Below are 16,646 nucleotides of genomic sequence, written 5' to 3' on the forward strand. Positions count from 1 at the left end.
AACAAATAGCCATCAGGTACTTAGTTTTAAAAAACTGATTCTAAGTTGTTCTCAAGTTTATTGTAAAAGGATTCTTTTAATCAGATAAGCTAATTCTAAAGTTTATAAGAAACAAACAAGAATAGCTAACAAAGTTCTACTGACTTTTAGTCCTAGCAAATAAACATCATACAATACTTGCAACAGTGACACTGGCCCATAAATAGACACAAAGATCAATTGAGCAAAATATAAACTACACACACACACACACACACACACACACACACACACTTGGTATATTATAAACGTGGCATTTTATTTATTTCTAATGTTTATTTATTTTGAGAGGTATACAGAGTGCAAGTGGGGGAGAGGGGCAGAGGGAGAAAAAGAATCCCAAGTGCAGAGCCTGACTTGGGCTTTGATCACAGGCCCCTGGTGGGATCATGACCTGAGCAGAAATCAAGAGTCCGACGCTCAACCAACTGAGCCACCGAGGTGCCCCTAAATGTGGCATTTTAAATTAAATGGGGAACAATGGGTTGTTTTTTTTGTAATAGTAATGGAAAACTGGGTAGCCATCTAGATATTATAAAGTTGTATCAGTTCCAGGATATACTGGGATACATTCTAGATGGTTCAAAAATTTAAATGTAAAAAAGCAAAATCATTTTTACTTTTTTTTTAATGTTTATTTTTCTGAGAGAGAGAGCGAGAGAGACAGTGAGGAAGCGCGAGCAGGGGAGGGGCAGAGGCTCCAAAGCTGGCTCCCCACTCACAGCAGTGACCCTGATGTGACCTGAGCTGAAGTGGGACTCTCAACAAACTGGGCCACCAGGCGCCCAAACTTTTTTTTTTTTAAATCGCTTCTCACGAACTATGTGATCAGATAATAGGTTATAGGGATCGATCTCCAAAAGCCTAGGCATCATGACGTCAGAGCCGGAAAGTTGCAAAAGTAGTTAAGCATCTTTGTTTTCTGAGATGAGACAGGTATGATAGTCTATTCCACCCATGCTATCTTTGAATTCAACAAATCTCCTGTATACTCTGTGGACAATCTAACCCTCTACTGGGATTGGGTGGGACACCATTTTTTTTAAACAAATAATTATCTTGTGCGTTTTCCAGCTCTTTATAGTGTAAAGCTCATTTTCACATCCTTTAATCACAACATTTTATAAGGACAAGCATCGATATTGTACTCAGCAGAAGATCTCAGGCAAGTTACGATTCTGCCACTTGCCTAAGGGGTGTCCCCTTAGAGGAGTCCCCGCAACTCCGAGCTTCAGTTTCTTCATCTGTGAAATGGGTATCCCGATCAAATAACATTTCTGCCAGGCCACAAGCCCCTGACAAAACCTTACAAATTCCAGCTCCTCTCCTTCCAGCTCTGTCCCCCGGGCGACAGTGTTTCAACACGGAGGCCTTGCTGAGCACACACACAAGGCACCGCTTCACTGCATCCTCAACCCGGCGAGGAAGGACATTTTCATCTCCATCCTGGTGATGCCGCCGCCGAGACAGGGCAAGCCTGAGGAACTTACCCTTATTTGGGCCTAGTCCTCAGGTTTCAGGGCTTCCCCGCCAGCCGGGCCCTGCGGCCACCTTGCAGTAACCCCTTACTTACAGTGTTCAGAAAACAAAGGGGACGAGAGTGGGATCAGAGCGAACCACAGGGCCTGATTTTTGCATTCAGATCATCTGTGGCTGCTAGTGGCAGGTGTGTGGGGGGGGGGAGGGCGGGGGGGTGGGTGGAGGGGGGTCTCCGGGTTTCAGATCATCTGTGGCTGCTAGTGTCAGGCGGGGCGGGGCCTGGCTAGTGTCAGGGGGGCGGTCCTCCGAGTTGGGCTTCTTGCCGCCCTACCCTCTCCATCACGATGCGGCCCCTCATGCCTAAATTTCAAGGAAATAGGCCTCAGAAAAAGCCCTAGACCCTAGAGGTACGCAGGGTAACCACTCGGCTCCTAAAGCCCACATAGAAAATGGAGCCGCTCCGGCGCCAGGCGCCAGCGTCTGCACCAATTTCCGCCGCGGCCGCCATACAGGCGAGGCCGCTCGGCGCCTCCTCCCGGCTCCCTCCAGGAGGCGCTGTAGGACCGACTCACGGTCCAAGGTGCGGCCGCCTCCGGAGGGCCTCCCCGCAGGGGCTATGGAGCACCGAGAAAAGCAACCTCCACGGCTAGAGAGGCATTTCCCAGGAGCCGCCCCGGTCGCCTCGCGCGCGCCACACACTTCCGCTTCCGCCTCTTTTGCCGGAAGTTGCTCTCAGAGCTAGCGTGCGGTCTTTGTCAGCTTCCACCATGGCGTACCGCGGCCAGGGCCAAAAAGTGCAGAAGGTGATGGTGCAGCCCATCGTATCCTACGTAGGATGTCAGGACTGGGAGGTTCGGGCCAGAAAACGGGGGGCGAAAGAGCAGACCGAGAGCAGGCCTGAGGGAGCGGAGTGCGGACCCACATCCCATGAGCACCCGGGGCGACCGAGGCCGGGAGAAAGCGCGGGGTAGTTGAAGACCCGGTGAGAGGTGGGCTTGGGCAGCCCCCTGCAGTGGGCAGTGCAGGAGTGGCGCGGATGAGCGAAGGAAGACGGCTTTAGTTAGGTACTGAGTGGAGGTGGGAGTCCTCAGGCTCAGGGAGGAGGAAGATGTCGGCGCCAAGAAGCCCCTGGAGAGCAAGGGAGTGGGAGGGATTCCTTCGGAGCGTTCGGGAGTCCCTAAAGAGTGCCTGGCTGGGCTCCGGCCGTTGCCTGGACACCAGACCTCGTGTTCAGAAAACAAAGGCGAGATGGGGGTGGGATTGACCCGTTTCGGGGAGCACGGTCTACCCTCTGCCTGTATTTTTTTTTTTTTTTCCTTAACCTCTGGTGCAGAACCTCATCTTCAGATACTTGCAAAATGTACGTAAGTTGTTTGTGCTTTGTTGTTCTGTCATTTTGGTTTTTTTTTTAAGTAAAAGGTGAATTTATTTGGCTTGTTTGCATCATCCTGCCTAATCAACGTGTTCTAGAGTTAAAAATAGATGAAACGGGCGCCTGGCTGGCTCGGTCGGTCGAATGTGCGACTCTTGATCTTGGAGTGGAGTGTTCCAGCCCCACCGTGGGGCTAGAGTTTCCTTAAGGGAAAAAAAAAAAAAGTACGTGAAACCGGAGATTGGAGGAGTATTTGCGGGGAAGGGGCTCCGGGATGTAATGAAATGCCCACTGCAAGCAGTGAAAGAATAGTGTCATTACTTTTGCAAGACCAAAAGTACTTCAAAAAGCAGTTCTTGGCAGGCATGACTGGTATTTGGGTACTTTTGTTGGTACTCATTATCGGAACGTTTCCCCTTTCCCTTCCTCCGGGGTAAAACATTGAAGGAAAGAAATCCTGTCGACTTTAAGCCACATAATAAGGTGGTGTGTTTAGCACTTGGGAGAAAACGGAGATATAAAAAAGATGCCTGAAAAGGAAGAGAGGAGGGATACCTTCAGAAGATATAGTGGCAGGCAGCTTTCCTTTAGGGGAATTTTTAACAATTCACATTGTGAGGTAGTAGGGCCGAGTATTTAAGTTATTTTGGAAAGAAAATGCATTTTCTGTTGCTCTGACCGTTGTAGTATGTGTAACACAGTTGCAGACAGACTAATTTCAAGCCATGATAATTTTTTTGTGTGTAATCTCCACCCAACGTGCGGCTCAAACCCATGACCCCACGATCAAGAGTCACATGCTTCACCCAACCGAGCCGGCCAGGCACCCCAAGCCATTGTAACTTTTTTTTTTTTCTAAGCAGGCTTCATGCCCAGCGCAGAGCCCAAAGTGGGGCTTAAACTCCTGACCCTGAGATCAAGACCTGAGCTGAGGTCAAAAGCGGGGGTGCTTAACCCAGTAAGCCACCCAGGTGCCCCCAAGCTATTGTGATTTTTAATCACCAGGCTTGAGGGTCCTTCCCCTGGTTGTTAAATGTGAGATGTGGAAAACTGGGAACCTAGAGAAAGCTGTTTTGAAGCTGGATTTTGCTATTGCAGATAAGAAAGAGGCCCTGATGATTTGGGAATTGGCTGCTTTATACTATACTGTCAATTAGCACTCAATATGTATCGAGACGAGAAGCTGTAAGAAATACAATTGAGTCCCAGCATCACAGGAAAATTATTAACTTGGTCCCAATATAGCATTTATTGAGACTGTTGCTTGGCAAGTAACTAATCTTGGTTACTAATTCTTACATATGATTTGAGTAGTTAAATTCTTGGCTTTTATTTTTGAAGGTTTTCTTTAGCAGCCAGATTTCTGTATTGTTTGACCAGAGTGCTTATGTTTTGCTTGTTTTTTTTAACATACCTATTTTTACGATTATTTCAGAGATCTCGGATTCAGGTGTGGCTTTATGAGCAAGTGAACATGCGGATAGAGGGCTGTATCATTGTGAGTAACCAGGATGTTTTCTCTCAGTCGGTGTTCATAGAAAACGATTTTGCAAAAATGCCCAGCCAGGACAGTGTACAAAAAGACAGTGACCCAACCCAAGGAAGGTTCTTCAGGGCCACTGTCCTTGTCTCACTGTTGTACTTAATAGGGCTTGGGTCATTCATAAGAGAGGGACAATTAATCTTTAAAAATTATTTGAACAACAATGTTAGTATTTGAAGGACGGGACGAAAGAAATGAAATTACAATGGGGTGAAAATCAGTGGTGCATTAGTTCTGTCTTAGGTGATAACCTGAATATAGCTGGGTGGGGTTAGTTCAATAGGACTTTCAGGATGGCAGAGTACGCTAAATAATGTTTTAAAGAAAGACAAAACAGTGCTCGCTTCAGCAGCACATACACTAAAATCGTAAAGAAAGATAAAACGTGGCTGAAAAGTAGTATGTTAGGACACTTTGGTATTCCCTTTAGACATTGTAGATTCCGTCAGTAATCTCCCCTTCTGTGATTACTAGTAGAAAAACAAACGTTCTGGGTAGTGGTGATAGTGTCTTGTGAGGAACACGGGAGGAGTGGTGCCAGTGCAAGTTCACACACAATTCTGTATGGGAAAGGTTGTAAGAGACAGGGACAGTGGCTCTTAGGCCCAGCTAATCAGATCTTAAGTCCAAAAGGCTCTAAAGGTAATTTGGAGTACGGTCTGCCTTTCTTTTGTTATTTAGAAAAAGGCTTAGGAGGGAGATGGTGTTTCAGCTGAAAGATCAGTAGAAAGGTGAATTTCTGAAGTTAGTTGGCATTTCTATATTGAGGTTGGTGTAGTCATCTGAAATGGCGTGCGTGTGATTTTACTTGAAGATGACATTCGGTTGGCTTATCTTTCTAGGGTTTTGATGAGTACATGAACCTCGTATTAGATGATGCAGAAGAGATTCATTCTAAAACAAAGTCAAGAAAACAACTGGGTAAGAATAGCTGGCCTTTTGGACTTAGAGAAATATTTATGCGCTTGCAGAATTGAACGAGTTGTAACTCTATTCATGTTTAAATTTAGTGTGCAGTTGAGAATTCACTGTGTGGAGGAGTATATGCTTTTGAAATCCTCCTCAGCCACTTGCTGCTTACCCCACTCCATTTCTGCTTTTGTTTCTCCACTCAGACCCCTCTCATGAAGGTCACCAAAGACTAACGGTGTCAAATCGAGTCGTCAATACTAGTTCTCATTTTATAGAACTCTGAACAGCGTTTGGCGCCGTGGGCCACTCCCACCTTAAAACGCTTTGTTCCTTTGGCTCCGTGATACTGTACTCGGTTTTATTTTTCATTTCTAGTTACTCCTTTTCAGACTTTTGTATATTCATCCTTTCAGACACCGCCAATTAAATGTTTTGAGTTGCTCAAGGCTGGGTTCTAGGCCCTCCTGTCATTTGGTGTTATTTACCCAGGCCCTCTAGACTATACCTTCAGTTGCCATCTGTAAATTGACCTCAGATTCACCTCTGTAGCAGTAGGCCTCTCTGAGCCTATTCACCATGTCTACCTGGATGTCTCAAAGGCTCTTCAAAGTGAGCATGTCAGAAATCAAACTCGCTTCCCACTCCCTGTACACTCTTTTAGACCTATTTTAGTGTTCCTGCCTTACTGAATGGCACCAACCCCCATTCAGTTTACTGGTTGATTTCTTTGCAACTGCCTCAGCCCCCTCCACTTTGCTCTGCAGGCTGCAGTTATCTTTGAAAAGCACCAATTTGACCTTGTCATCCCTCTGCGTGAAACCTTCCGTGACTTCCTGTTGCTAGTGGGATAAGAAAATCTTTAATGTATTCTGCAAAGTTCTTCATGATCTTTTCTCTCTCTGCTCGTTTTGTATCACTGCTTCATTTTCTGAGCTTCATCCACACGTGTGCTCTCTCAGCTGTTTGAACCTGCATACTTGCTCCACCATAAATCTTTGTATATGTGGTTTCCTCTGTGTTTAGGACTCCAATCAAATGTCAGATATCGGGTTTTCTTTTTGTCTTACTGGGGTGAGGATGGGGGCGGGGGGAGACAGGCTGTGCTGAGTTGATAGTAAAACACTCATTAGTGGGATTGTTCGATTAATGTCTCTCTCACTGGGCCGCGTGCTCCATAAGTCCTCTCTTTTTTGCTCCCTAATAGGCCTAGTGCCTAATTCAGTGCCTGTCATACAATAGAAACAAAAAAATATTTGAATAACGAATGCAGGTCCTGAACCCAGTTAATGAAGGGTCTTTAGGAATCATGACTTCAAGACAAGCAGTCATTTCTTTCAAAATCCTGTTCATTTGAAGTTATTTAGGTACTTTGTTTTTAATTGTTTAATGCCTAGTTCACAGCTCACTAGTACCTTAATCAGTGGTGGCCTTCAGGTGTCTCTTTTTTCCGGACCCTGAGGATTCTCTTGAACCTGTAGGAGATATGTGGAAGGTAGAATCTGAGAAGTGGTATGGTGTTTTGCTATGCTTCTTTCTGTTTAGGCTATTTTTGTGAAAGTCTGGATTTTTGAATTTAAACATGTCTTGCCAGGAAGGGTAAGCTAGCTTTATTGACATCAGTGTATATAAATTATTTGGAGGGTGTTGAATTCCTGTAATAGTATTTATCCTATAGAATAGATTAATATTACCTGTTGTAGAAGTCTGAGAAACTTAAAAATCAATCACAATTGGGGTTGATTAGTATTTCTCAAAATGATTTTACTCAACACTGAAGATATTTATAGCTATTTCTCAGGAAAAAAGTATTCCCTGCTCAAATAAGTTTAGGAAATGGTGGATAAATTTGAAGAATTTTATTTATTGTAGTATAGACTCTTTAATTTATTGAAAACAAGAATGGTATCGGATGCTGTCAAATGTTTTAAACTTGGAACACCACTCGTTCTTCAACTTCTACAAACTCAGCAGTGGGATATGTTGGGGTAGACCTAGTCAGTTGACTTAGTCTGTAGAAATCGGAGGTTTCGTAAAATAATATTTCTCTACATTCATTAGTTTATTGTTGGAAAAGCTCATACACTCTAATATGCAGAGCTTTTCAATATGTGGATATTTGAAATTTTTCACATACCTTCTCAAGGAAGAAAGCATTTCAAAATTGCTCAAGTGTGATCTGAAATTCTGAGGCTAAAAGGTGTTGCACACTGGTCTGAGTGGCTATTAATAGCTTTTTTTTTTTTTTTTTTTTTAATTTTCTGTTGCAGGTCGGATCATGCTAAAAGGAGATAATATTACCCTGCTCCAAAGTGTCTCCAACTAGAAATGATCAATGAAGTGAGAAATTCTTGAGAAGGCCATGTAGTTTGTTTTTTTAGAGGTCCTTTGTTGGGAGTATAGTTCTAAAACATTTGTTCCTATTGTTTTGATTACCTTTATGTTATTACCAGATGACAATAAATGCTGTGGGATTGTTTTTATTTAAACATTTACATTGTTTCTTTCTATCCAGTGTTAGAGACCTTTTACACAGTGGCCCCTAAGTTTTCTGAAGGGCGGCAGTTGCCCCTGGGCATTTGTTTTCTATAGGGCCTGGATCTGTAGATTCTTAAGGCAAAGAGTAGGAATTCTACCTGACAGGTAAGCTTCTGATATTGGGTCATGGAGAAGAGGAGGGTTTGCAGAAATAAAGGTTTTTAAACTAATACATGTCTTCATTATCAGTTCTAGTTCTAGATGCTGGAACACTAGAATTCCTAACCACAGTAGGTTGCAGGTGCTATGATAGTTTCAGTATTTGCTTATTAGCACTCTCCGAGTCACTCTCTGAGGTCTTTGTGAATTCTTGTATTACTAAGATCAGAATGTGAGAAGTATTTGGGTATAAGCAAAGAGTAAAGTGCCCTAAACGTACATTTAAAATGAGATCTGTTGGGGCACCTGGGTGGTTCAGTCGGGTAGGTTTCCGACTTTAGCTCAGGTCATGATCTCGCAGCTCGTGGGTTTCAGCCCTGTGTTGGGCTCCGCGCTGGCAGTGTGGAGCTTGCTTGGGATTCTCTGTCTCTGCCCCACTTGTGCTCTCTTTCTCTCTCTCAATAAATAAACTTAATAAATAAATAAAATGAGCTCTGTTAAGAGTTAACAGGAGGGAGGGGTGCCTGGGTGGCTCAGTTGATTAAGCATCCTACTCTTGGTTTCAGGGCTTTTCTCAGGCCATGGTCTCATGGTTTGTGGCATCAAGCTCCACGTCGGACTCAGTGCTGACAGCATGAGCCTGCTTGAGATCTCTCTCTTTTATTCCTCAAAATAAATAAATAAACTTAAAAAAAAAAAAGTTAACAGGAGGGACACTTTTGTGAGATTGGTAACCTGAAAAAGACCACAAGCAGTGCTGGTAAGTTGGTAGGCATAATAATAGTATGTTCGTTGGAGCAACACGTATCTCTTACCCTTCTCTCTAAAGATTTTGGTGCCTCCCTCAGTAATTTCTTAGTTCCCAACTGAATTATGTGGATAGATCTTTCCTCCCCCAGTTTCTCAGGGCGGTTCTAGTTAGGGGCGCCAGGCTGGCTTAGTCGGTAGAACATGTGACTCTAGATCTCAGGGTCATGAGTTCTACCCCCGCACTTAAATCCCTATTTAAGTAATAGGGATTACTTAAATAAGTGAAAAATGACCCCAGGGCGGTTCTAGTTAGAATTCTGTTCAGTGATTATTGAGCATCCGCTGTTACACGGGCACAAGGTTGAATAAATGCAGTGAAACAGACTGGCAAACAAATAGCTTCAGTGCCACACACTAAGTGCTATTTAAATTGGATCTTGAAAGATGAATAAGGCCTACCTTAAATTCTTGTAGTGGGCATTTTTAAAGGTTAGTGAAGAAGGAGCAAGACTAGTTCCTGCTTTTCCAAGTGCCTGTGAGGGAGATGGCGAACTTTGCTTTAAACTGAGCAAAAGAAATCTTTTCGAGATAGAGGAGGTTTGTAGTGCAAGTGTAGAAATTTGTCCAGCTTAGAAGTTGGCATTCTAGGTGTTCCTCTCCTATTTGAACCTGTGCCTTTTTGGGCACATTTTGAAGTAAAGGGCTACTTTACTTTAGCTCTTTTAACATAGTTGAGTTTGAAATGCATTGAACCTGCTACGGCGTGCAAAGAAATCCTTGGGCAGCAGAGGGAGTTGCAGCCCTGGGACTGCTTCAGCCTTTCTAGTAAAAGCTTTTTCAGAGCAGAGCAAAGACCTCCCTGCAGCTTTCTTGGCACCAAAATAGCTAGGAAGAAGGATAAAAGCCGGAGCAGTATAATCCCTAAGAAAACCTGCTGGCTGCTTTTCCATTTCCCTGTGTGGCCTTTCTGACCTGGCTGCCCTGGGTAAGCAAAGCTGTGCCTGCTGTGGCTTATTCTGAATGGATCAAGACCTGGAAAGTTCTATTTTTGACAGAGCAAACGATGATAGAAATAAGGTACAGTGAACTCTTACAATTGAGCTCTGTATTTAGAAATCTCTGCTTGCTTTCCTGCCTTACTGGAGCCTGTGGTGTTTGCTTTTTAAGTTGTACTTTTCCACAATCTGTAGATCTTTTTTCCAACCAGAATTTGTATTATAGGAGGCGTTGCTCTCTGCTTCATTAAGGTTATTAAAACATGCTGCTGGGAAGCTGCTCTTGTTGGCAGCCCTTGGTATGTGAGCAATTATTTTTCTGGAATGGCTGTTGGTTTCTGAGGGGGTCTTGCTAACCACCCACTAACTCTCTTGTAACATTCTTGAAGTGGGGGTGGGAGGAAAATAAGGCTCTGAAAAAGTTAAGTGCTGGTGCAGGCCTGGTGTTTTATTAGTCTAAGTAGGTAGGGAGAGAACGCGCTAAGAATAGTTTGAAAACCCTAGGATTTTGTATTTGCAGGCACCAGCTATTGTATCAAATTTGTCAGTTTCAAGATGAGAGAGTGGATCGTTGTCTAATCTAGTTTTAGGCATTATTGGCTAGGCAGTGTCATGGACAGTTACTGGGGTAAGCCTAATAGGCACATCGCCTATTAACTGGATGACACAGGAGGTTTTCCTTAATTATTCCTTTTAGAGCTAACCATAATAACTACTCAGGCCATGCTTTTTGTGAGGAGATGTGCTTGGTAAAACTTTTAAAGTGGGTTAGAACTTAAGTCTATTGTACCTAGAGTTTAATTTTAAGTTATATCCAAAACACTTTTTTAAAAAATTGAATTTAAAAATCCTAGCATAGTGCATGTTTATAATTAAAATGCCAGTAGAATAGAAAGATAGGAAGTAAATAACAAAAGTCCTTCCTTTTCCCATCAGTATTCTCGATACATAACTACTATTAGGAGTTAGGGGTTTATCCTTCTAAACTCTGCAAATATGTACAATTTGGGTTTTTTCTCAATTTGGTATTTGTATTTAAAAACTTTTTTTTTTTTAAGTTTATTTATTTGGGGGGATGGACAGAAGGGGAGAAAGAAAATCGCAAGCAGGTTCTGCTGACAACATGGTGTCCAACATGGGACTCAGGTCCCAAGAACTGTGAGGTCATGCCCTGAGCTGAAATCAAGAGCCAGACATCCAACTAACTGAGCCACCCAGGCGCCACTAAAAGTTTTTTTAATTTTGGTAAAATTGTGCAGCTCAGTAACGTTAAGTACATTACATTGTGCAGACATTCCCTAGAACTTTATCTTGCAAGAGTGAAACTACCCTGTCAACAACTTCCCATCCCTTGGCCCTCCTAGCCCCTGGCAAACATCATTCTTTTCTGTTTCCAGGAGTTTGACTCCTAGATACCTCATATATATGGAGTCATAATAATACTTGTTTTACAACTGACTTATTTCATTTAGCGTAATGTTCTCATGGTTCACCCATGTTACAGAATGTGTCCTAATTTCTTTCTTCTCTTCAAGGCCGAATAATACTGTATGTTTACACACCATGTTCTGTTTATGCATTGAACTGTCAGTAGACATTTAAGTTACTTTCACCTTTTCGCTATTGTGAATAATACTGTTCTTCAAGGTCCTGTTTTCAGTTCTGTTGAGATATACCTAGAAAGTTTTTGAGGAACCATCTTACTATTGCAGTAAACATGGGTGTACGAAGATCTCGTTAAGACCCTGCTTTCAATTTTTTTGAGAGTATGTACCCAAGGTCTTTTTGAGGAATCATCATCATATTGTTTTCCACAGCAGCTACACCGTTTTACATTCTGATCAGTAGGGCACAAGGGCTCCTGTTTCTTTATATCCTTGGCAAACCCTATTTTCTACTTTTGATAGTAAATGTCTTAATGGTTGTGAGGTGATATTGTGGTTTTGATTTGCATTTCCTTAATGGTTAGTGATCATTTCTTCATATGTTTATTGGTCATTTGTATATCTTCAGAGAAATGTCTACTGTTAAGTCCTGGGCCCATTTTTAAACACATTATTTTTTTGTTGTTGAGCTGAAGGAGTCCTTTACATATTCTGGATATTAACCCCGTATCAGATACACACTTCACAAATATGATAGTTAAGCACTGGACTTCAGCTCAGGTTGTGATCTCACAATCCGTGTGAGTTTGAGCCCCACATCAGACTCTGCTGACAGCTCAGAGCCTAGAGCCTGTTTTGGATTCTGTGTCTCCCTCTCTTCCCCTCACCCTCTCGTGCTCGCTCGCTCTCTCAAAAATAAACATTAAAAATAAAAAAAAAAATATTTTCACCCATTCTGTGGGTTGTCTTCACTCTTTTGTCTTTTGATGCACAGATAATTTTGATGGAATCTAGCTTATTTTTTAAGATTTTGTTGCCTGTGCTTTTGATGTCATAGGTAGTTTTACTTATATATGCATACTCCCTGCAGCTTGACCCTTATCAACAAAACGTGGATATATTTCCATGTTAAACAGCTGTATTCTATTGTATGGGTCTCTCAGGTTAAGTAATCACCTGTATTAGTGGCTATTTTAGGCTGCTTCCAGATTTTTACTGTTAAAAAGAGTTTCTGTCCATTTACATATTCCTGAGTTGAATTCGTAGAAGTGGAATTATAAGATCAAAGGATATGCATATTAAAAATAATTCTGGGGGCGCCTGGGTGGCGCAGTCGGTTAAGCATCCGACTTCAGCCAGGTCACGATCTCGCGGTCCGTGAGTTCGAGCCCCGCGTCAGGCTCTGGGCTGATGGCTCAGAGCCTGGAGCCTGTTTCCGATTCTGTGTCTCCCTCTCTCTCTGCCCCTCCCCTGTTCATGCTCTGTCTCTCTCTGTCCCAAAAATAAATAAACGTTGAAAAAAAATAATAATAATAATTCTGTAGGTACTTCTAAATTGCCTTCCACAGTACAAATGAGAAAATTGTTTTCTTCATTCTAAACAACCATCAAGCAACAGTTTGAAATTCAAGCAACAGTTTGAATGAAATTCACAGGCTTATTGTGAGATGACTATGAAGTAGTAATTGCCAGCATCCTAAGGATGTCAGAGTAGAACAATGGAAAAAAAACTTGGTCTTTGATGACTTTTGAGCCACTGAATTAATCAGCTCTGGAACTTGCCTAACACCAAACTTGTCATGTGAGAGAATGAATTTCCTGGTTGATTTTCTGTTAGGTAAAACTGAAGCATTGTGAATGAGAACAATGTCAGAACAGGGCCACCTGTATTTGGAAGGGGATCAGTTGTTCAGTGAAGAATTTTTAAATGCCATAGTTGAGTTGGCAATTGAAGTGATGATCTTGGACTATATGCGGGAATACAAATGAAGGGATGTGACTGGTTTTATTCTGTTAAACAGCAGACTTTATTTCCTTCCCTAGTTATGAAAATAATTCCTGAGAAAGATGATCCTGGATCATCATTCCATGTCCATAGAAACTGCTGTCTCTGGAGTATTAACAGATTAGCCTCATCCCTAGGGCCACGCTGAGTTAGAGATGTTTTGCTGGGCTGGGAAATTGCAGAGGAGACGTGGGGAAAATAAACGAATGCCTCTTCCTGGTGGGCTTTGTTGCTAAACCAGAGAGAAGGTAGATAGAGTGAGGAGAGTGTTTTGCCCAAAACAGCCTTTTTTAGATCCTATACTATAAGATACTCAGTTTGGAAGGTGTTTCTCATTTTTCACCAGTGTCCACTTTCTTTGGGTGTTCTTTGCTAAACAGTGAAGGATGTAAAAGGGTGTCCTTACCTTGGAGATTTAGGGAAGCAGTGAAATACACTCAAAAAGATCCAAAGATCTTGGAGGTCCACAATCACAACTTTAGAATTACCCAAGCCTCTCAACCTCAGTTTCATGGTGGTGGTGGAATGATTTAATAAGATAATACATATGCCACTTCAGGTCTCAGGAATGCACAAGAACTATTACTTGTCTAGTTCCAAATGAGGATACTTTATAGTTTAAAAGATTCGTTGAGGAGTATGTGTGGATAAGAGGTAAACTCATTCCACATAAACCCAAGATATTAAAATTTGGGGAATTTTTTGTTTTTGCTTTTTCAGTCAAGTTTATGGAGGTATAATTTACAGATACTAAAATCACACGTTAACACCTATATACTTTGATGACATTTGATAAATGTATACAGCCCTGTAGCCACCAACAGTCAAAAAGTATTTCCATGATCCAAAATGTTGCCTGGGCCCCTTCATAGTCAATCTACCTCAACTCACCCTAGCTCCTGCTACCTAATGGTCTGATTTCTGACAAAGTTTTGTTTCCCTCAGAATGTCCTACAAATGGAATTTTACAGTGTGTAACCATGTATGTGTGGCTTTTTTCATGGAATATGCTTTTGAGTTTCATTCATGTTCCATGAATCAGTATTCTGTTCCTTTTTATTGCTGAGTAGTATTCCATTGTATGGATATACCACAGTTTGTTTATCTGTAAACTACTTAGTGGAGTTGGGGGTTATTTTCAGTTTTTTGGCACTTCTGCATTGATTCCTATAAAGTTCATGTGTAGGCAGGCCCATTTTAAAAATTGGGATGTGGTGCATGGGTGCCTCAGTTGGTTAAGTGTCCCAACTTTGGATCTCACACTTTGTGAGTTCAAGCCCTGCGTTGGGCTGTGTGCTGACAGCTCAGAGCCTGGATCCTGTCTCAGATTCTGTGTCTCCCTCTCTGTCTCTGCCCCTCCCCTGCTGTGCTCTCTCTCTCAAAAATAAATAAGTGTTAAAAAATAATAATAATTGGGTTGTCGTTTTTTTCTTTGTTGTTGGGAGAGTTCTTTATGTCTTCTGCATTTTTAAAAAAATCCTTACCAGATAGGTCTTTTGTGAATACTTTTCTCCCAGTCTGTGGCTTGTCTTTCATTTCTGTACAGTGTTTTTAAACAACACAGAATTTTCCTTTTTTTTTTTTTTTTCAGTTTTCAAGTTTTCATTTATCAAATTTTTCTCTTATGGTACGTACTTTTTGTGTCTAAGAATTCTTTGCCAGGGGTGACTAGGTGGCTCAGTTGAGAGTCCAGTGCTTGATTTCGGCTCAGGTTGTGATCCCAGGGTCATTGCATCTTTTATATAGATGATCATTTTGTCTGCAGAAAATGAAGATGCAAGAAATTTTAAAAACGCAAATAAAAATAGTTTTATTTCTTCCTTTCCAGACGAAGCCTTTTATTTCTTTTTCTTGCCTTATTTCAGTGGCCAGGACCACTCTAATGGAGTGGTGAAAGGAGACATCTTTGTCTTGTTCCTGGTATTAGGGGGATCCTAGGGAAAAAACATACTAGTGTGTGTGATATAGTTACAAGGTTTTTGTACATACATACAAGGTTTTGTACAAGTCTAATTTGCTTAGAGTTTTTCTCTACTGAGATGATCATACGGTTTTTCTATTGAAGCCTGATAAGGTAAATTGCATTAATTGATTTTCAGTGATAAACTGACCTTGCTTTTCTGAAATAAACACTGTTTAGTCATGGTTTGTTACCTATTTTATATATTGCTAAATTCACTTATTTAATATGGTCATTAGGGATGTTGATCTGTAGCTCTCTTGACAATGTTTTTGTCTTTTTTTTTTTTTTTTTTTTTTTTTTTAAGGTTATTGATTTTGAGAGAGAGCACATGGGGTGAAACCCCAATGCCGGGCTCCATCTCACAAACTGTAAGATCGTGGTGACCTGAGCTGAAATCAAGAGTCAGACACTTAACCGAGTGAGCCGTCCAGATGCCCTTTGTCTGGTTTTAATATCAGTGTAGTAGTTTCATATAAGGAAGTGTTCCCTCATCTTTTATTTTCTGTAAGAGTTTTATAGGATTGATGACCTATTTCCTTTCTTAAATGTTTGGTATGTTTTCACCTGTGAAGCCCTTTGATCTGGAAGGTTTCTATACTTTATCCCCCAGTTTGGAAATTTTTTTTTTTTTTTTTTTGGAAATCTTTATCATATCTATCTAAAGGAATTTACACACTTACTAAGGGCACTGTACTACACATAAATCCAAGAGAGAAAATACTATGAGGCATATATAAATACTAATGAGCAAGTGACATAAAAAATGCAGAAGGTATGGGGTACTTGGCTGGTTCATTTGGTAGAGCATGCAACTCTTGATCTTAGGGTCATGAGTTCAAGGCCCATGTTGGGGGTAGAGTTTACTTAAAAAAATGCAGAGAATGGTCTGGAGCACAATGTGAAAAAGACATTGTGTGATAGAAGTTGGTAATTGTAGCCTTTCGGTGCTTATTTTTAGACCAACCTTATCTCTCAGGATTCCCCTGTAAGAATACTTCTCTGTATTACAGTTAACTTACTATCCCTCAAGTTCACCTATCTCTGTAGCTTGTTGTGGTAGCTTGTGTTGTTTTTACTCCTAATCAATTACTTCAATAGATCTAGGATTATTCAAGTTACCTACATTTATTGAGTGAGCTTTGGGAGTTCTGTTTTGTTTTGTTTTTTTAAGTATTTTTCCCATTTCATGTAAGCGATCAAATTTATTGGCTTAAAGTTGTACATATTTCCTTATTCTTCTAATGCCTGTAGGATCTGTAGAGATGCCTTCTCTCTCATTCCTAATATTGGTAATTTGTCGCTTCTCTACTTTTTTCCTTAGTCTGGTTAGAAATGTATCATTTATTGAACTTCTCAACCAGCTTTTCATTTCATTAAATTTTCACTAATGTTTATTATTTTTAATTTCTCCTGTTATTTTCTTCCATCGGCTTGCTTTGAGTTTAGTTTGATCTTTATATAGGTTTTTTTTTTTTTTTAACTTTTTTTTACGTTTATTTATTTTTGAGAGACAGAAAAAGACAGAGCGTGAACAGGGGAGGGGCAGAGAGAGAGGGAGACACGGAATCC

The 16,646-nt window shown here is 41.3% G+C and overlaps 1 protein-coding gene across 1 annotated transcript; it reads left to right on the top strand.

Annotated features, from left to right (window-relative positions):
- The first annotated feature begins 2,205 nt into the window (after positions 1-2,205).
- SNRPE (small nuclear ribonucleoprotein polypeptide E) lies at positions 2,206-7,831 on the top strand. Its single transcript, XM_047840033.1, has 5 exons — positions 2,206-2,339; positions 2,852-2,878; positions 4,326-4,388; positions 5,276-5,354; positions 7,613-7,831. The coding sequence occupies exons 1-5, from the start codon at positions 2,286-2,288 to the stop codon at positions 7,666-7,668; spliced, it is 279 nt and encodes a 92-aa protein (XP_047695989.1). The 5' UTR covers positions 2,206-2,285; the 3' UTR covers positions 7,669-7,831.
- Positions 7,832-16,646: the final 8,815 nt, after the last annotated feature.

This window comes from Prionailurus viverrinus, chromosome F1 (assembly GCF_022837055.1).
Source record: "Prionailurus viverrinus isolate Anna chromosome F1, UM_Priviv_1.0, whole genome shotgun sequence".
Lineage (NCBI taxonomy): Eukaryota > Metazoa > Chordata > Mammalia > Carnivora > Felidae > Prionailurus > Prionailurus viverrinus.

Bases quoted from the DNA above. Each gene is read 5' to 3' on its own strand.
- SNRPE (XM_047840033.1), top strand. From the start codon at position 2,286: ATGGCGTACCGCGGCCAGGGCCAAAAAGTGCAGAAGGTGATGGTGCAG. The intron at 2,879-4,325 runs GTACGTAAGTTG...CGATTATTTCAG, and splicing joins TCTTCAGATACTTGCAAAAT to AGATCTCGGATTCAGGTGTG. The intron at 5,355-7,612 runs GTAAGAATAGCT...TTTCTGTTGCAG, and splicing joins AAAGTCAAGAAAACAACTGG to GTCGGATCATGCTAAAAGGA.